The 21,546-nt window shown below is 48.0% G+C and overlaps 1 protein-coding gene across 1 annotated transcript; it reads left to right on the forward strand.

Moving 5' to 3' along the window:
- The first annotated feature begins 5,392 nt into the window (after window positions 1-5,392).
- Window positions 5,393-18,735, forward strand: LOC141994588 (gonadotropin-releasing hormone II receptor-like). Its single transcript, XM_074964830.1, has 4 exons — window positions 5,393-5,597; window positions 10,100-10,615; window positions 15,422-15,623; window positions 16,444-18,735. Exons 2-4 carry the CDS (start codon window positions 10,103-10,105, stop codon window positions 16,851-16,853), a joined length of 1,125 nt encoding a protein of 374 aa, XP_074820931.1. The 5' UTR covers window positions 5,393-5,597; window positions 10,100-10,102; the 3' UTR covers window positions 16,854-18,735.
- Window positions 18,736-21,546: the final 2,811 nt, after the last annotated feature.

Here is a 21,546-nt window from a genome sequence, read left to right on the forward strand (position 1 = left end):
GTGCCGTTTTTCTCTACGCACACAGAGTCAGCACTTGTCCAATGATTAAAACACTGGACTGGGCAGCCAGGGTCACCTGGGTTTTAATCCTGGCTCACTGAGTGTGGCCACTTATCTTTTCTGTGCCTTAGTTTCCCTATGTGCAAAATCAGGATGCTGTGAGAATTAATTAGCTAATAATGTTCGCAAAGTAGTTTGGCCTGTAGTATGGGCCAACGCTTCCTCTTTCATAGATTCTGAGGCCAGAAGGGGCAACTGTGATTATCTAGTCTGACCTCATGTAAAACACAGGCCACAGAACTCCTCGGCTTGGTTTATACACAGTTTTCATACCAAGTTAAGTGTAAGGATTACTGGTACGCTGTGTAACCAAACAGTAAAACTGGTACATTTCCTAACATGAATGTAGGTTTACAGGAACAAGCTATACCAGTATGAGGCGCCTTTATAGCAAAATAACTATGTCCACACTATGGGTTTTACTGATTTAACTATGTCAGTTTCAAACCAATATAGTTAAAGTGGTACAAAGACTGTGTGTAGACAAGCCCTTAGTTACACCACTGTGAACTGGGTTAGCTTGATTTACATTGGTGTATCTAAGAGGAGAGTTTGACTCATCAAGTACTATATAATTATGTTGTGGTCTCTCGTCCCCTCAAATACACAGGTCCTGCTCCCAGGTATTTTCAGCAGAGAAGCCCATTGCAGGAGCAATTTTCCTGGTGATAAAGCAGCTACTTTGTATCTCAGCCTGACAGGTGTCACATTGAAAATGACTTCAGGAAGATATTTCCATCCCTGGTACGATCCCTCTGGCAGTGCTTAGTTCCCCCAGCCTGCTGGGTTACTCCTCCCCTTCCTCTAGGAGTGACGCTTCTCACTTAAGTCAATATTGGTATCTCCCTGGATTGTTTGGTTTTCCCCTTTGGTGGCTGTGATCTGTAGGCCGCCCTGTGTGTTTGCAGCTTTCCAGACATTTTGCCTGCCTGGCCCCTCCCTAGCTTTTCTCAGTGCTGTTGGAAACTCAAAGTTAATATTTTCCATGCAGTTCCAGGACAGGGTCAGCCTCCTCCAGTCCATTCAATGTCATTGCCATGAGCTAAATGTAAATCCCTTTAGGAAACGGGCAGGCACATGGGTATGTGGGTGGGGGCGATCCAATAGTTAAATGCAGCATGAGCCACCATCACGGAGTTTGAAGGGGCTGTAGGCTCTTACTATTCTTTGGGATTCCCAAAACTAGTTTGAGTTCACTGACCTTTCCCCCCTGTAATTAGATGTATTTTTTCAATGATGATTCCATCTTTAAAACACAAACTATTTAGAAAGTCCAACACTATGCATAGAATATTCTACCCCGGAAGATAGACTGATACAAGTACATGCCCCATGTATATATGTAATATGCTTGTGGAGTGTGTGTTTGGTCCCTCTCCAGTGGTCAATCCATGTAGAAGGTAATAGCCTACTACTGCTACCAGCTAAAGGAAGTACTCTTTCGGCTCAAGTGATAGAGGTGTATTCTGCGCTGCAGAAGGTCCTTGATTCAAACCCTGTGGCTGACATAAGTTGGATCATTGCATATGAATGGAGCAAGGTGAAATTTTTCAATCAAAACTTTTCTGGGGCAAAAAATGAAATTTGTGTCGATTTCACTGAATTGCTTCAGTCCAACAAAACAAAAAACCAGGAGCACAAGTGGGAATGTTTTGATTTTTGATTCAAAATGACTTTTCATTTAGAAATTTCCTATCATTTTATTTTTTTAAAAATGAAAAACATTTTAAAAGGCTCAAAATCAAAACAAATCTTTTTCAACTTCAATTTGCTGAAAATTTTGAAAAATGTCAGTTTTGGTTCTACCCAAAACTATTTTTTTATTTTAATTGTCAGCGAACTGAACAATCGGTTATTCCCATACCTATTCCTTGGACCATATGGTTTTCACTCCAGTATTTCTCTCCCTCTGCTCCTTTTTTCATCTATTTGCACAGGCAATTAACCACTTTTCCCCACAAATCAAGCAATTACAAATTACCCTAATTTATTTCCACTCCCGGTTCCCCACTTTGTGTGCACAGCTGCAGTATTTCCATGCGCACGTTCGGTGTGCAAACACAGGAACATTTTACACATACAGTTAGTTATGCACCTAACACATCGCGCTCTCCAGGGCTTTCCTGCTCTTATTTCCTTTGTTAATCTGTGTAATTTTGTCATTATCTGTATCTGGTTTCTTGCATAGGCCCTACTGGAGGAAGGAAAAGGTTACCTTGTTCTATACTGAGTCATTAGCACTGAGGTTTTGTGTGTGAATAAGTACCGCTATTGCCTCTCCTCTAGGGGATTGTAACAGTTCTTCTAAAGGTCACAGCGCTTGGCACGAGTTCTTAATTGTTCATGATACCAGGGAAATCAATGAGAGTTTGGCCATTTACTCTCGTTGGGCTCATTGCTTTTGCCTGTGTGCTTTAATTCAGCCTAGAATTCTGCACTCGCTTGGCATCACAGACAGAGCCAATGTTTCGGGGTTCACTCTCCCCGCTCCGAAGTTGCTTTGAGTTGCAGGTGTGAATAATCCCCCCCTCCAAAATGGAACATGGCCAAAAGTTTAGCCTAACTTTCAGATCGAAACCACTTGATGTAGCACAAAGTTACCTCGTTTTTGCATGCTGCCCGCCGGAAACCATTACTTGAACAGGTTTGCTGATAGCTTTGAGAACGTCAGCAAACTTGGCCTGAGTCTGGGTTTCAGAGACCTGAGAGCAGGTTTGGTTACAGAAGACAGACCCGGTTCTGGGAGCGGAAGGCTGAGCCATCCCCCTGCTGATTACTCGGAGGCGCCATCTTCTGGAGACTTGTGTGAATGTCAAAGACAGCATTCAAAGTTATTCACTAATTTTTAGCATTGACCCTTTCATGTGGTTTTCTTCCTGATGCACACAATCCAGTGTGTGTGTTGGACTTCTAAATTACCCAGACTGATATTATAGTTCATCTCTTCCTCGCTGTCTTTATGTCATCCAAGGAACTCTTCGTTCTTTACAGCACCTGCTTCCATAGCATCTTCCCCTGAGCCGGAGAGAAGGACATGCAGCACTCAACACCGCTCCTTAGATCATCTGATCCGGAGAGGATCCTCTGAACAGATTTTTACAGGTATTTAGGCATTGAGCCACTCAGCTCTCTAAGTCACTTAGGGTTCATTTTCAAAAGTGGCTTAGGCATTGCCTTAGTCCCATTGACTTGCAATGAGATTTAGTCTCTTAGGGCTCGATCCACAAAGAGATGTAGGTACCTAACTGCCATTTTAGGTGCCTAAGTCTGAAACAGAGATCCTCAAAACCAAGTGTAAGTGCCTACATCGCCGCTGGTAAAGTCCCCTACATTTCTGCCACTGGGCATGTGCAAAGCCGCCTGAGTCCTGATGCCGTGGAGGAGAGGGTGATGGCGGCTGTGGTGTTCCAGTGGATTTAAGAGAATAAATAGACTCTTTAGGGTGTCGGGGGCTGACCCTGGGAGGAGGCAGCTGGTTCTAGGTTAGACTGACCTGCGTTCAGATGCTCTGGAGATATGTTAGCTAATTACCTGATAAATCCTGTTAAGTTACTAGCAATTAATTATTATTAAGACTCGTGGGTTACTTCAGTAGAAAACCACACCTGGTGGTCCCCAATGCCCTCCATTCCCTGGGCTATTAGGTGTAAAGGTTCCTCCTCTATTTTTTTGTGAGAAAGGACCAACCTACCATAGGAGCCTAACTCAGGAGAGGGTCCACAGCTGAGAGTCCCCAGTCCCTAAGGGTATGTCTGCATTAGAGCTGGAAAGTGTCCATTTGGCTGGAGGAGATGTACCCAAACAGAAATTCAGCTGCATTACAAGGGGCTCTAGCCACCCACTCATGATCCCGTCCAAGACCGTAGGTTTGTCCTTGGCCGGCTAGCCCCTCCCACCACTCACACTGCTGAGGTCACACTTCTGTTTTTAGTGCACTAGTGTGATCAGCGCTCGTGTGGGTACGGCTTCTCATGCTTCCAGATCTAGTGTAGACAGACCCTACATCTAGGCCAAAGGGAGGTGCCTGAGTCCCTTTGAGGGGCAGGGCTTAGGCCACACACCTCTCCTCAGCATTTCCTACGGCTCCCCGCTCAGTGTGCTGGCTTCTGGGAATCCCATCCATAGGTGCCCTGCAGTCTCCATGCATTGTATAGAGAGCCTGGGCATCTAACTCAGGACTGGGGATTACACTGGGTGCAGGGTGTTTAAAATAAGATGTCAGCCTCACCCTTTAGTGGATCTAGCCCTGAGTGTCTACGCCTCTTTCAAAAATGGGCCATAGACTTCTAAGTCACCAAGGGATTCTGAACATTTTATCCAATTCCTAGCCTCCTCTTCCCTCTGTGTTTAATTCCCAATTAATGGCTTTCCATTCAGGATCGCATCCCCTCCTTATTAACCCCAATCAGTGGGGCTAATAAAAAGCTGTACGCTCCTGGAACTTTGCTATGTATGTGCTTTATATGCATGCGCGTGTGTGTGTGTCACGGTTGTCTAAGCAACAGCAGGTTCAACAACAGTCCATGTAATAATTACTGATTTACAGACAACTGCTGTGCTGGAATGGTGATGCTGTCCCTGAAGAGGCACCGTTCAGCTTTGCTGTAAGCAGGTGCAGCATCTGAATGTGGCCATTTCCCTGAATGCAGCAGATTTGTCATTGTCTCCTAGGCCTGCTCATTAAATCCTCAAGTGGGTGGCTCATTAAATCCTAAAGGGAAAGGAGGCCCATTTAGTCATTAACATTTGAAAAACCAAAAGCGCCCCCATACTGGTCCCTGCGTGGATCCAGCCCAAGAGCTCCACTGAAATATGTGTTGGTACCTGGACGTTCACTGCTTGATACCTGTTTTCACGTTTGTGTCAAATCTTGAGATTTGTTTTTACCCAGTCCATATGCAGTTTTGCCTGTGTATGGACTAGGTTAAAAATGGAATAAGGACCTCATGGTTTGACCCAGAGCAAAGAATCTTTTCTGCTTTTCTTTGGAGCAGTTTGATTCATGGCCCGGTTAATGAGCCTGTTTCCTGATCTCCATAGCAATACAATAATCTTAAGGATGCAATAATAATATTATATATAAAGCTATGTTTGTACCCCATCTCACCACAGAGGCCCTCGGCATTCTGCACACGTTAAAATACAGACCTAACAAGCATCATAAAATACACCTGCTAAGCCCTGAATGCCCTGGAGCTATGCCCCCCGTGGGCTCCTATCAAAGCAACTCTCCTTGGGCATTGTTAAAGCATTATGCTAGGTTCACCTGAATTACACTGGGCAGTGGGGTCTCTGTCGGAGAATTCCAGAGTCAGCAGCAGGGAGTGGAATGACGCTCCTCTTGTGCATAGACCAAGCGCTGTAACAGCTCCCAGCCACCCTGCCAGCTCTCTGCATCTCCTCTTTACTGGGAGGCAGATCTGCATCATGCGGACTGCTGGCTACATGCAGCAGAGGAGCAGGCTGACATTTCTGGCACTGGAAAATAAAGAGAGAGGCAACGGTTTTCCTTTCCCTTAAGGGCATGCGGATACCAGGTATGTTCCCATCCGATGAATTGAATGCAGCACCTCCAATCAGCACAGATACTGGGCTTCCTTCGGCGTCATTCCTCCCTCCTGTGGACTGGCAATAACAGGAGAAACGACCAGTTTGGTACTTTGTCATTGCTATCGCTTTTTGCTTGCTTTTGGGGTTTGATCTAAGAATCTGGTAATATTTGCACTTACTTTCTGTGTGGGGGCTGCAGCAAAGCAAGCAGCTGTAACTAGGCACGGAACATGGACTAAATGAGAGTAAGGAGAAGAGAGAGAGCAAGTGTAAGTGTGTAGTAACAATAGGTTAGTTCGGGAGCAGGATGTAGATTCGGTCTCTGCTGATCGTTTTATTTCTGTAACTTCACCAGGGGAAAGCACAGTATTTCTGTGTAAGTGAAACTGAGCATCAGCCCCGGCTGCATGAAACGGTTTGTCAGCTGCTCGCGTTGATCGGTGCTCATTGTTTGTGTTCTCCTAAACTTGAAAGTCTTTGCCTTTGAAATTTGGCTTGTTCACGATATCATTCTGTACGGGAGCAGAGGGCAGTTTAAGTGGAACAGTGGTGACTCTGCACAGTTGAGTTACCTGGGCGAGAATCTGGCTTTGAAATTGTATAGGTTGCATCTTTCTGCAGGGCACCTCCCTTCCCCCCAAAAAACATGTTTAGAGACAGTTGTGGGGGACTGTTTGGGGATTGACTTCATGTCACCCTCCAGATGAATGAAAGGAGGAGGGTGAACCACTTTTCACATCTGTGAGATGTGCTTGTGTGCATCTTTATTTTGAGCAGAGAGGGGGGAAAAAGAGAGAGACTCTTTTTGATTAACCTCACATCTTTTATTATCCTTTGCTTACTGAACCCAGAGCTTGGCCGGATGTCTCTGTTCTGCTAAGAAGCAGGTGAGATGTGTGGGTTTGTTATACGCTGGAAGTCGGAATCAGATATTGATAGGCAGCCCTGGAGATCAGATTAATAAGGGCTGAGAAAACGTCATGAATCTTGACACCAAAGATAGGTGACACCCAGAGCTGGTTTGGTTTGGAAAAATCTTGTCAGTTGGGTTTGGGTTTTGCAGTGATTTGGCATTGGTTCAGGATCAGGTCCTTTTCTGTCTGGACCCACAATGTTCAGGGGGCGTGTGTGTGCCTAGGGGTTCATGTAAATGGTTCTAATACAGGTCCCTGTCTATTTCAAAAGAGATGGGCAAAAACGAGCGTGGTGTGGTCTTTCTAAACCTTGTCATTCGAGGGTTTTGTAAAACAAACCTGACAACCCAATTCAGCCGTGGGTCCTATGTTTTGTTTTGTTTTTGGACTTCCAAAGTTTGGCAGATTCAGGCCAGTGACCCATCTCCACTTAGCAAGCGATGAGTTTCGATCAGAGTTTTTAAAATGACCGTGGGCCAAATTCATTCCTGGCGTAATATGGACCGACTACAGGGGTCTCACACCAAAGATGGCCTGCTGTGTCTAATTCTTCTGAGTGTTGTCTGTGTTGTGCTAACATAGCTCAGTGCTCTTGTTCCAGGGAATAAACAGATAACAGTGGCAGCCCTGAAACATGTTCATGCTGTAAGTGAATAAATACTAGATGGTGATTGCTAGGCATTTTTTCTGGGCAGAGTGCAGGACAGGCCTTCACAATATGGGCCGCTGTGTTATCGGCTGCGAGTGTGCAGAGACTACTGCCTATCCTACTGACCAATGTTGTCTCGTTGTATCCTTGTGCTCCTCTGTCAGTTTGACTATACCCATCTGTTTCCTTGTCTTAGACTTAGTTTGTAAATTCCTTGGGGCGGGGACCGTCTTTTTGTTCTGAGTTTGTACAGCGTCGAGCACAAGGGGATCCTGCTTCATGACTAGGGGTCCCAGGCAGTAACGCAAATAATGAATAATAATAATATAATCCCGGTGACCTGAACAGGGCAATATACCGGGGCCTAGGGTGTCATAGGTTCATGGCGGCTGTGCTAACATGGATAGGAGAGGTATTTTTGCTCAGATTGCTGCCTCCCATGGAAATACTTATGAGGAAAGGAAGATTCCATAAGTCTCCACCTTGGGGAGCTTTCCTGGGATTGTGGTGTGGAGGGATGGGATTTGACACCTCTTCACTGCGCACAGCGTACAACAGCCGGTGGTTCTATCTCCAGAGCCACAGACCCAAGCTCACTGGACAACAGCAGACCAGAGGAGAATGTAACCAAAGATACTGGGTTGGACACCCCTACTCTAAAGAAAAGTGCCAATGGGTCTTCAATGAGGAGTCAGACCCTCTGTTTTTAATGTCTTATCACATGGATTCTCTCCCACACACCCAGTATAAACTCCATGGAACTCAACGTATCTACTTCAGAGCATCACAATTCCAGGGATTCTCAGTATTTCAGATGCATTTTAACTCCTCATTAGACCAGAGGTTCTCTATTTGTGGTCAATGGACCAGCTGGGTTCCACCAAGCTCTTACTGGGTGTAGCGGGGTGGTCACCTGCTCCTGCCCTGAAGGGCTTGAAATCAGCCCTGGGAGAGGGCTGCTGCTAGCTAAAGCAGCCAGCCTCAGCTGATTGGGGAAACAGCCACAGCTGCAGCCATGCCCCAATCAGGGCCCAGCTGGCCTTTATAAGAGGGCAGTGGGCCAGGAGGACACAGTCTCTCTCTAGATGTTGAGAGGGAGGGGCCTGGGGTCTGGGAGGGACACGGGGCCCAGCGGCAAGCGGGACACTGGCCTGTGGAGGGTGTTCCAGAGGCTGGAAACACTAATTCCCTGGACAACAAGCAGGAGGCACTGCAGGGGTGAGTCCCGCCCCCCCCACAACGTGGTGGAGAATGCGGGCATAGGCGGTCCGCCCCGATACAGGGGGCAAGGGCAAGGACTGTTGGACTGTTGCCCGGAATCTGAGTGAAGGAGCTGAAGGTGGAGAAATGAGGGACTACTACTGGAGAGCCTGTGTGGCCTGTCTCGCCGAGCAGCAAGCAAGGCTGCTACAGCTGTTGCGGGGGAGGGCACATAGCTCTCATCGGGGGCCAGCACCTTGGGCTGGAGGCCGGTGCTGGGGCCTAAAGACTGTTTTGCCTGTGGGCGACCGGGGCACTATAGGAGGGAGTGCCCCTATCGGGATGGAGCAAAGAGGCTCTGCCCAGGACATTGTGGAGAGACTAGAGTGCCCCCTGTGAAGCCAACAGGGGGGGCTCCAAACTTGTTGGGCCTGTGGGGAGCCAGGGCACAAGAAGAGGGAGTGCCCTCACGGGACTCACAGGGCCAGGCCTAGCCCACAGGTGGCCCAAGGAATGCACTGGCTGCACTTCCTGTGCCACAGGGGCGGCCAAGTAAGACGGGCTTGCCCCCAGAGAAGGAGGGAGAGGCCAGAGGATCGGGCTCGGTCTGAGACTACCCCAAAGGAGGGGGTGGTGAAGACCAGGGGCCCAGAAGAGAGGGGGTCTGTGGCAGAGAGGCCCCAGCTCAACAGGAGAATCCACGTGGGGGTGAGACAGGCCACGGTGGAGACCCAACCAGAAAGGGAAACCCACCTGAGAGCTAAGCAGGCTACAGTGGGCACCCAAACCCTTCCAGAGGGTGGCCAGTTGCTCCTCATGCTGGTTCATGAGCCTCAGTCTGCCCCAGGGAACAGGGGCTAGATGGTGACTGGTGGTGGCCAAAGACTGAGGCAAGGTGGGGATAGAAGGTGAGGGTTCCCTGGGGCGGCGGGGAGACCAAGGTCTGTGGGGGTGCTGCCAGGGGCACCCGCATCCAGAAGGGATGCGGGGCCCAGCGGCAGGTGGGATACCAGCCTGCAGAGGGCGCTCCGGAGGCTGGAAATGTTAATTTCCTGGACGACCAGCAGGAGGCGCCACCGGAGTGAGTCCCGCTCCACCACACTGGGTCATCTGCACAGTTGGCTGGTCACATGGGACTGCCACCTCCTTGTTTCCACCTGCTAAGCAGCATTGAAAAGTGCTTAAAATACATTTCCATGTGAGCACTTGCTATAGTCACCATGGGGATGATGTGTAATTATGAAGAGGAGGAGGTGATGGTCCCCGCAATAGCAAATGGAAGAGGATGCAGCTCAGTGGGATAATCTGTCTAGTAAGAGGTGGTCCACACTATGGAAACTAGGAAACAGAGAAGACATTGTACTGTTGTTTGTTGCTTCTCTCTGCCTGATTGATTGTTTGTCTGTCTGGTCGTTCAGCCTGTAAGCTCTTTGGGGCAGGTGCAATCTTTTGGTTTTAATAGAGTTGAAGTTTCGTAGAGTTTATGGCTAGCCTGGACCTTTAGATTATCTAGTCAGACCCCACGCCCAGCTCAGTGGGCCCCCAGCTCTGGTTGGGGCCGTTAAGGTACTACCAGATAAGCATATTAAAACATTCACGAATCCTTGGCTAAGCCTATTGAGCCTTCCTCTCCATCACTCTTAAAGCTGTCCCATGCTAAATGGACAGCCAACAGGGATTTTAGGTCTAGCTTTCCTCTCTGATTTTGCCATTTGTTCTCCTGTAGGGAATGCCTGAAGAACGGGACCTTATGACTCCTCCTCAGTCAGCTGATGTCGTGGATGAAAACCTCTCTGTTTCCAACTGCCCCGAGCCCTGGATCGAACCCACTTTCACCCTAGCAGCCAGGGTCCGTGTGATCGTCACCATCTGCTTTTTCTTGATAGCAGCATGCAGCAACTCAGTTGTGTTATATAGCATCATGAGGAAGAGAAGGAAGTCCCATGTCCGGCTGCTGATACTGAGCTTAACAGTGGCAGATTTACTGGTGACCTTCACAGTCATGCCCCTGGATGCTGTGTGGAATGTGACAGTCCAGTGGTACGCCGGGGACCTGCCCTGTAAATTGCTGAACTTCCTCAAGCTCTTTGCCATGTACTCTGCAGCGCTGGTGCTTGTGGTTATCAGCATAGACCGGCACTCAGCCATCCTCCACCCCTTTGCCTTCGCTAATTCCAGTCGACGCAACAGACTCATGTTATATGTTGCTTGGGTCATGAGCCTTCTGCTGGCCTCACCCCAGGTATGAGCGCAACACCATTGTCAAGCTGGGGTCACTTCGAACAGGAAGTGTCACACTTCAGAATAGGCAAAAGTGAACAGCCACCTTGGGCTGGGCGAATGGTTTGGGTGATAATCAGTAATCAAGAGAAAAGGATGGTCCAATGGTTAGGGTACTAGCTGGTGACTTGGGTTCAATTCCCTTCTTTACCATGGACTTCCTGTGTGACCTTGGGGATGTCGCTCAGTGGCTCTGGGCCTCAGTTCCCCACAATGGGGATAATAGCACTGCCCTGCCTTACAGGGGAGGGTTGTGAGGATAAATCCATTCGAGATTGTTAGGTGCTCAGGTACTGCAGTGATGGGGAGCCATCTGCAATACCTAAAACAGACTGACAATGTGCCCATTATTTTCCAAGAGGAATCCAGGTCCAAACTTGTTGCTGAATGTTGAGGAGTTCAGGCCTGAGATATTCTTGCAGCTGGCACAGATCCCATCTCAGCACAGCTATAGTTGGGAAGAGCCTCCTGGTTTAGTGCCCTATCCCCAACACACAGGGAGGTGTTCAAATCCAGTTAAAGTTCAGGTATGCAGATGTTGAGGTAGATAAAAAGTGGGACTTCTAGGACACTTATGAACAGAGGAGCAGCCATACAGGGTCAGACCAATGGTCCATCTAGTGCAGTATCCTGTCTTCTGCCAGTGGCCAGTTCCACATTCTGCAGCGGGAATGAACAGAACAGGGCAATTATTGAGAAATCCATTCCCTGTCATCCAGTCCCAACATTTATGTTGCCCTTCTCTGTCCTCTTTGCAATTCTAACATAACTTTTTTGAGATGGGGTGACCAGAACTGCACACCGGTATTCCTGTTCGCTTTTTTGACTGCTGCTGCACACTGAGCAGATGTTTTCAGAGAACTAATTTTATGGACGTTAACTCATTCATCATCACCAGACCCTAGGGAGAATGGTAATTGTTACAATCTCTATTGTACACTGGGAAAGTGAGACACAGGAAGGTGAGGTAACGGTCCAGAAACTTGGAAGAACTTGCTGCCTGAGCCAGGACTATAACTTGGGAATTTCTGGCTTCCACTCCCATACACCATGCCTGTCTCTTGAACCGCTCCAGGTTCTCCAAAGTCTATGGTCAGTGCATTCTCCAGCTATTAGAGTAACCTGGAACTGAGCCCTTCTTTGCTCACTGCCCCTTTCTCATTGTTCCAGCTTGTGAGGAAGAGTGAGTCAAAGGTGGTGATGCTGTACCATGGCGCTGCCAGAAAATGTCAGTTGAAATTTCGACTGGGCTCAGCTTTGGAGGCAGTAGCTCCTAGAGTCCCTTAGCTTCAGTGGGAATCCATTAACTCTTGAACCCCATTCTTTGCATGGAGATGTGTTAGCTATTGTATTCCATTCACTTAACTTCTTCTTAGCAAACGCGCAACTTGACTCAGGTGGCACCAAATTTGATCCGCTGGTTGGATCATTAGCTTCCCTGGCCCAGGCCAGGTACTGACAGGGGGTGCAACGTGAACGCTGATCCATGCCCCCCATTCACTTAACTGGGAATGTATTTGCTATAGAATTCTATTCTTCCTGTGGTGTGAGCTGATCTGAAGTTAATGAAGCTATGCTGATTCACACCAGCTGAGGCTCTGGCCCCAGATTTCTACAGGGATAAATTTGCTATTGGTAGAACTTTCTTAGTGACCTACCTTGCCTCCACCTTATCTCTTATCAATACGAGAACTACACACAGATCAGCTACTGATACAATGGCCAAGCATCCAAAAGATAATCAGATCCATAGCTCAAACTACAGGCCCGATTCTGCTCCGTTATGCACAAATGACCTCATTCATTGGGTTGCACAGATGGGAATGAGAGCAGAATTTGGTCCTGTGGCTTTCGGATTTCATGACGTGCAATGGGGTTGATCAACACAGCAACTGGGGTGCCTTGTTTAACTCCCTGTGGAGGATGGATTATTTTGCAATGTGCAAATAAACGAAGCCTTTGAGTCAGAGTGAAAACATAATCACAGAACAACAGGTGGGGTGTTGTCACTTTAACACTAAGCGTACATCTACTGTGTAAAAAAATCCCTGAGTCTGCTCACATCAGAGCTTGGGTCAGCTGACTCAGGCTTATGTGGCTCACAGTGCGGGGATTAAAATAGCAGTGTAGACATTCCTGCTCGGGCTGGAGCTTAAACTCTGAGGCCCAGCAATGGGGTGGGTCTCAGAGCGCAAGCTCCTGCCCAAACGGGAATGTCTATACTGCTGTTTTTAGCCCCGTATCACAAGCCCAAGTCAGTTCACCGGGGCTCTGAGACTCCCTGCCATGGAGTTTTTTTCTGTAGTGTAGACGTACCCTCAATGATTGCTGCAGGTAGAGAGCTTCTGTCCCATATTGGTCCCATCAGAACATCTCTTTGCCATGTTCCTCAGCACATCTAGCAAGCCTGAGGAACTCGACTAAGCCCACTGAGCATCCCCAACTGCAGCGCGTACAGTTTCCCAATCCAGTGTGTGTGGAGATTTGAAAACCCTGCTGGCTTAGATGGTGCTTCTGGCTTTGTCAGTGATGGGCTATTTTGCCAAATATTTCCCCCAGTTGTTACCACTCATGCTCACAATGGTCGACACTCTAGAACGGCCACATTGCCAGTGATCACCAGCGTCTTAAGCCAACGTGTTGGCAAGCCCTGCTCATGTCAAGTTTAAAGAGCATGGTGCTTAAAATACCATCGGCTGCCTGGAACACTGCCTGCACTAACCCCCCCTCATTGCTACCCCCAGCGGCGCTGAAATGCTGGCAGTAACGGGAGAGAATGTCAGCAAAAATACCCAGTGTGACCAGCTCCATAGAGCACTCTTCTAGACAGCCGACGGCATTCTTTCAGTGGGAAGGGGTAGATGTGAACCATGGTATAACTACACTGGGCTGCAACCACCTTGCAAAATGGCTTCAAATGCAATTACTACAGGTGCTGTAGTGTGAACAGGGCCTACAAGCCCAGAACTAATCAGCTTTCACCCTGCGAGCCCCCACCCCCTTTTGGGGAGGCTAGCCACGCATCCCCCCTTCCTTCCGCCTGAGGCCCTGCCTCTATTGCCCCCTCCCTCTGCCAGAGCCCCGAGCATCCCCCGCCCTTATGACCGGAGGAGCCCCAGCTGAACCGCCCTGGGCCACCGGCTGCCCCCAGTGCTGGCCCCGGCACTGGGCTGCCAGCTGGCACCAGCACCGGGCCGCCCACCGGCCCCAGCCACCTACTGGTATCCGGCCGGAGCTGAGCTCCCGCCGGTTTGGAAGAGAGGGTGGAGCATGGGCAGGGCCAGGGCCTCGGTTAGGGGAGGCTTAACCTCCCCAGGCCTATTGTACCTGCTACTCCTGTTCTAAATACAGTAGTTTCATCAATGCAATAGTCAAAAACACCCAGCAGGAAATGTGCAGTAGCGTAAGGCTGTCACTAGCTACCTGTATGGTGGAGGAAACCTGCTAGATGATAACCAGACATTCCCTCTTTGGGCCCAGGTCCTCAAAGGTATTCAGACACCAAACTCCCATTGAAATCAATTGGAGTTAGGCACTGAGCTACCTTTGAGGAGTTAGGCCTTGGTCTCGCATATCCACAATATGGTGTGTCTGGACTATGGCTGCTATAAAATACTTAACCTGTCCTCCTTCCAGTGCGTATTCAGTGTACAAATTTCAGTGCTGCAAGGGCAGCCAGGTTCGGAGACTGAAAACATACAGGGATTGGCATTTTAAAAGGCTAGTATGGAGACTTTTCATTCAAAAGATGCTCCAGCTTCAGACAGCGACAGGAACGTCTGACACTAATGGAGATAAGTGGGGTGTACTGTCAGCCCAGGACAGGAAGCCGCTATCGAGTGAAAATAAATCTTGTGAGCATGAATTCTACAGTGCTCTTGTAGCAGCACGAAAGAATTCTGAGTTCCCGAGAGAGAGAAATGGCTCTTCACCCAGTTACTGAATCCATCAAATATTGCATGGCTGGGAACAACAACCTTTAAAATATCCACTCACTGGCTTACGAGCTCAGTGGGGGTTATTTTCTGCTCTTAGGCCGAGTATGTTTTTGATAGTGGAATAATTTTTATCATGGAGAACAGCATCATAATACTTAGAAAGGAGAGACAGATCCACCCCAAATCAAGGACTTTATCTCTGATTTATTTGTAAGAACCTGGCTTATAGAATTAATTGATGTGTTTGCTAATAGTTGGTTCCATGTTGTCTATTGGCACAAAGTAAGAAATAATTACAATAATGGCTGAGGTTTATGATCGAGGCCTGGAAAAAACCACAACAAGCTTTTAATTCCAACAGAACCCATTTCTCACCAGCTCCAGCCCGAATGTTGCAGTGTCGTACTCGTGCATGAGGACTGGACAGTGGAATTGACCATGAACGGACCAGACGATTGCCTGAGATGAGTGATGGGCTGAGTCAGCAAAGAGCGTGTATGATGAAAGTCAATATGCATCCTCATGCTCTGCTGATCAGAGATAGAACAAGACTTAATGTGGGGACGGATTATTCCACATCTGCTACTGCAGGGTTCTAACACCTTCCTCGAAAGCATCTGGTGCTGCCCACTGTCAAAACAGCATTTTGAACTAGATGGACCTGTGGTCTGACCCAATCCAGCAAACCCTATGTAATAAGACTTTCTAAATTCTTTTTGGGGTTAATAATTGTCGGAAGGTGTTCCCAGTAAGCCCAGGAAGGAGATTGTCATTGTGACAGTGCCCCTTTAAGAACAATCTCTGACTAAGTGTTTCATTCTTAATTTCAGCTTTTTCTTTTTCACCTGCACACTGTCCCGGGTGTCAATTTTACCCAGTGTGTGACGCATGGAAGTTTCCAAGAGCACTGGGAAGAAATCCTCTACAACATGTTCACCTTCACCACCCTCTACGTCGCCCCACTGAGCGTCATGATTGTCTGCTACATCCGCATCATCTGGGAAATCAGCAAGCAACTGAAGATCAACAAGGGTGAGCAGGTTGCGGCTATTGAGCATTCAGCATACTTCCATGTGATCTTATTGGTATTGCCGAGACATTGTAATTTTCCCCCTCATAGGCATCTCTTGCATTATCAGCATCATTGCCTGACATCTCCAGACTTAGAAAATGAGAAATAGCAGGTGTGTTTCTGGGGATGGCAAGTCCCCTCTGACGGAAAATAACAGACAGCTGAACAGGGGAGCCTTGTATATTGTAATATGTGGTGAGAGAGACTGCACAAATGGTGGAGCGGGGTGCAGAGCATGGAATCTGCCACCTCTCTCTGCCCACTTCTTCCAGGAGTATCATGGAGACCTGCTACTGTCTCCTTCAGGCCTGGCGAGAAGAGATGGGGAGGGTGTGCAAGGCCCAGGGCAGCTTCCTCCTCTTTTGACTCCTGCATGGCTGGGTAGGGCCAGGCCTCAATCCAGTCAAGTGACTTTATAGTGATGAAAGACAGCAGCCTTGAAAACGGACATCCTTATTCATCCACCCCTGGGAGAGGCCCAACCTGCGCCTTGTGCATGGCCATATGTCCCAATGAAGCACGTCCCAATGAAGCACACCCCAATAGAGAGAGCCGCTTCAGCCCTGTGGTAACTCAATTCGGCTGCAGTTTGGGCTTAATCCAGTGCTCACGGAAGTCAATGGAAATGCCCCCACTGACTCCAGTGGTCTTTGTATCAGGCCTAAGCCTTGAAGTCAAACTCTTACTGACTCTGAGAGAGGCTGGGCTGTGAATGTTGGTCTCTTCCTGGTTGTATGCTGTTGTGTCGTATACAATTATCCCTTTGACTCTTCCCGGCAGGTCTAGCAAGAAGCAAAAACAACCACATCTCCAAGGCGCGAATGAAGACCCTGAAGATGACCATTGTGATAGTTGCCTCCTTCATTATCTGCTGGACCCCATATTACCTCCTGGGCCTGTGGTACTGGTTCCAGCCAGACATGATTCAAAGCATGCCCGAGTACATCAACCACAGTCTCTTTCTCTTTGGCTTGCTACACACGTGCACTGATCCTATCATTTACGGACTCTACACTCCTTCCTTCCGAGAGGATATGAAGGCATGCCTTAGAGGAATAGAAACAGTAATTACAGGGCAGGAGAGAAACAAACTGATGTCCAGTTCTGAGATGAACATAAAGGACTACATTATAAATGGCGGAGCAGCTTCGGGCGCTTCCAACGGCACAATCATCCACACAGTCTGCTAAAGAAAAGCATCCGGCAGGAGAAAAGGAACTCTGTGTTCTTGATCAGGGGCATTGTGTTGGCCAGTAGCTCCTATTACGGTGACTGCCTGGGAAGTACAGTACTAATGCTGGCATGTCGTTCAGTCACCCGCCCCTCCTGAATTAGATTTGAATGGAACAGTCACCAGAAATTAGTAACTTCTGACGGCTTCTGCCGCACTCATGCTGAGTATCACCATGCTCTCCAAGGGGTCCCATTGATTCCCCCTTATTCCGGGCCTGGGCCCTTGTGCTCTGCTTCCGAGGACCCCTTGGGACCATGGGAGAGACTCAGAGAGGGGCTGGTGTCCTGCTACTCCACCAGCTCTGTAGAAGTCTTTTGCACATATCCTGTTCCCCACAGGCTGGTTCCACCCCTTTATGGCCTTTTCATGCTGCTCTTGGGCCAGGTGCAACCTACTGTGATGGATTCTAGAATTCAGTATCTGCCAGCCCCCTGCTGCCAACCTCTGTTTTTCTGGAAATATACATTGGCTTCTAAAAAATATAGAGGAAGGGCCAGATTGGCAAAAGAGCATCCTTTCCTTTTGGCCTCGGTGGGATCATTCATGGGGCTAACGGTACTCAGTTGCGGAGGTGTTTGCAGAACCAGGCTCATGGGCCAGACGGTTCTCACGGCTGTGACTTCCATGACAAAAATGAGACGTTTCAGGTTTTGTCATACAAAGTCTTGGTCTTGTCTTCCCGGCCAGCCTGCTCCTGACATCACCTCCTCCGTGAACTTCTACTCAGCTGTCCCGTATTAAAAGCTACTCACATGACTCAGTACGTACCAGGCATCAGCCCTAATTCTTCCACTGTCATTCTTGTGACTGTTTTGAATCCCTGGAAAGGGAGCTTGTGCTTGTTTGGTACTTTCTGATATATGTACGGTGGAAATAAACGATCAGTGGATTGTTCATGGGAAACCCTTAGCTGTGTCCATGCCATGCACCGGCACCGGGAACTCTCAGAGTTACGTTCGCCTTTTAATTGACGTGATTACAAATCAGATATGCCAATGTGGGTATTTTAATAGCTTGTGGACGTATGGTTTCCTGCCTGATCAGTGCAGAGTACCAATGCAGTTCATCCCTGTTTAACCTTAATACAGCGGAAGCCATATTATGCCCTCACATTTGGGCCCAGTGATGCAGAAGGTTCCTGGGGCTTAAACTCCTCTTCTGGCCAAATCTGGCATTCCCTCCAGAAGCAAAACTCCCTGAGGTGGGAGTTTGTCCTGGGCAAAGACTGAAGGATCAGCCCCTGGTTGTTTAGTTGTTGTCCGCATTAAAGGATACGGTAATCAAGAAAAGAGAGACATAACCCCCGCATTGAAAATCTGTGTCAAAAACCCAGTCCAAACTCTTCCTTCTGCAGCCCTAGGTGGTCACAAAGTGGGGATTGCCACCTTGGCTTTACAGAGAGCTCCGCCGTCTACACTTGCAGTTTAACTAGTTTAAGACAAAGGCTGCTGTGGCCATTGATTAGCTGTGTCGAAAGCAGCACCCCCCCAGGAGATTCAAAGTAGACCAAGACAGGAAGAGCTGCGCCCTTAGCCATTCTGCGGAATGAATAGCTTCACCTCCCAAAGCCCCATATTTTGCTGCCTTGGTGTAAATTTTTTAACTGTGACCCTGGAAATGGAGGTTGATGATTTGCAGGCTAATGGGCTTCAGACTAGGGCTGTCGATTAATCGCCGTTAACTCACACGATTAACTAAAAAAATTAATCGTGATTAAAAAAATTAATTGCGATTAATCACAGTTTTAATTGCCCTGTTAAATAATAGACCACCGACTGAACCTTATTAAAATTTTGAATGTTTTTGTACATTTTCATATTATTGTATTCTGTGTTGTAATTGGACTCAAAGTGTATATTATTTTTGATTACAAATATTTGCACTGGAAAAATGATAAACAAAAGAAATAGTATTTTTCAATTCACCTCATACAAGAACTGTAGTGCAATCTCTGTCTTGAGCGTGTAATTTACAAATGTAGATTTTTTTTTTTGTTACATAACTGCACTCAAAACCAAAACAATGTAAAACTTCAGAGGCTACAGCTCCACTCAGTCCTACTTCTTGTTCAGCCAATCGCTAAGACAAACAAGTTTGTTTACATTTACAGGAGATAATGCTGCCTGCATCTTATTTACAGTGTCATCAGAAAGTGAGAACAGGCATTTGCATTGCACTTTTGTAGCTGGCATTCATTGAATAATAGAAGATTAGGGTTGACAGAGACCTCAGGAGGTCATCTAGTTCAACCCCCTGCAAATGGGACAATGTCTGGGAAGCTGGTTCGAGCACACCTGTTCTCTAACCTAGTTGCAAACATTGTTTCCGTGTGTAGTGTAGACTGAACCTTGACGGTGGTTTGTAAGTTGTTTGAAGTCTTGGTCGGACCAGGCTTTGAGACAGCCTAAGAAACACTTCTACAGTCCAGTCTACCATGCAAACTGGAATCGCATCCAAACCAGAAACAAACCTAGATTCACTCCGCTCCTGGGCCTCTCTCCAGTCACATTTTCTGTGCTTATGTCAATTACAAGTAAAACTCTAGCACATTGTGGGCACTTTCGCAGCCCGTCGGTGCCATCTGCCAGGCTGGGCTTTCAATAGGGAAGGATGCTGGCAGCTGATCGAGAGCACACCCGACCACAGACTGCTTGTTTGTACAGACCAAATGTTTAGCATAAACCCCCCCTCCCCCCATTAGGTTCGGAATGAGAAATAAATGAGTTTTGCAGGGTTTTGTTTCATTCTCATCATAATACTTTGAACCTCATAGGGTAAAGACACAGGAAATGGACACAGCTAATAGTATTGAGCGCCTCTGTCATGCTTTTCATTCACAGATCTCAAAGAGCTTTGCAAAGGAAGATACATTTCAGTAGCCCTATTTTAAAGGGGAGGAAACTGAAAGTCACTTTGCGCAATGTCCTACAGCAGAGCTGTGGATAAAGTCCAGGACTTCTAGTCCAGTGTCCTAACCTGTAGCCCACCCACATGGATTTTACTTTGTACGCTCCACGGGCTGAGTATCTTTTCATGTTGATAGAATCCCTAGTGGCTCCCATTTTCTCATTGCTAGCACCTTCGATTACCAACGGAGAAGAGGAAACATCCCCCCAGCAGATTGCAAGAGTGCTTCTGCTAGAAATCTGCCAGAGATTCAAGGTCCCACCCCTTGCTATTACTAATGCACTGGTACTTCTGCAGCCCCTTCTGTCCATGGCTCTCAACATGCTTTATAAGTGTTACAGTTACAGGGCAAATCCTGGACCCCAGCATCAGTGGTCTGGCTGTTGTTTGGCGACCACCAGGAGAAGGAACCCTCAGACCAGAAGGGAGTTAATGCAGGGTGTGTCGATCAGCTGCTATTGGGATCTGGAGGAAGACAGGCTGGCTGATCTCAATTGTGACATGTTCAGGGCTCAGGCAGAATAAGCTTTCATTCAGTAGTGTGTGAGGGTGGGTGGGTGCAGAGCCACAATCAGGCATATTTGCGCCCCCTAGAGGCGATGCAGAGTCCTGTGGGGCCCCCCCCCCCCAACCAGATTTCTGCCTTCCATTTAGCACAGAGGTTTGGGCATGCCCCACAATTTCAAAACCGCTGTGCTAAATGGAAGACAGAAATTTGGGGGCGGGGGCCATGACTGCCCCCACATGCTGCCCCATTTTTCTGCCCCCACGGCTTTGTGCCTTGGGCGACTGCCCCGCTCTCCCCACCCCGCATATGGCCCTGGGTGGGTGTGTAGGGGAAGCAGGAGGTGTGGCCAGATCAGAAGTCACTGGCTGATAATGACAGGGTAGGAGCTGGGACAGCCGTGTAGCCTACATCAGGGCAATTGCAATGAACTCTCATGCTGACTTCTCTTTTACTGTCAAGCACCCTCTGGTCTGTGCTAAGAATGCAGATTTCCAAATTTAAAAGAAAGGGCCTGATCCTGCACTCTTTATTCAGGCAAAATTCCCATTGACACAGACAAAGGAATCAGTGGGAATTAGACCAGACTCTGGTGTGAAAGATGCCCGATGGGACCCTAATATCCCAATCAAATGAAAGGTACTGAACATTGCTGCTTGGACATCATGGGAGCATAGGGTGACTAGATGTCCAGATTTTATAGGGACAGTCCTGATTTTTGGGTCTTTTTCTTATATAGGCTCCTATTACCCCCCACCCGCTGTCCCGATTTTTCACATTTGCTGTCTGGTCACCCTATGGCCAGATGACTCCATGTCACTCAGTCATCCACATGTAGGTCTGACGTCTTTACTCCACTTTTATTTATCCCTTACTTGAGTTCCCATTGGATTTAGCCTCAGCTGGAGTTTGCCTGAGGGAAGGACCTTGGGCTCTGGCCCATCAGGTCTATTCCTCAATGGGATTCCTTTCTCTCTGCATGTGAGATCAGCCCCAGCTCTGCACGTCTCATAGCCAGAGACTTCCAAAAGGGGAAAGATTCTCACTCCCTCTGATCCACTTCTACTGCAGTGCTGCTGGAAAGTCCCATCAGTCGGCGTTTTGTGGGGGGCAAGGGGGCATAGCTTGGGAAAGATTTACCGCGCGTGTCTGTGGAGACACAGAGGGTGACAGACAGCATCTGAGTTTGACTTCCCCCTGTGCCAGCAAGTTAAACAATAACACTCTGCACTGGTAC

Source organism: Natator depressus, chromosome 10 (assembly GCF_965152275.1).
Source record: "Natator depressus isolate rNatDep1 chromosome 10, rNatDep2.hap1, whole genome shotgun sequence".
Classification (NCBI taxonomy): Eukaryota; Metazoa; Chordata; order Testudines; family Cheloniidae; genus Natator; species Natator depressus.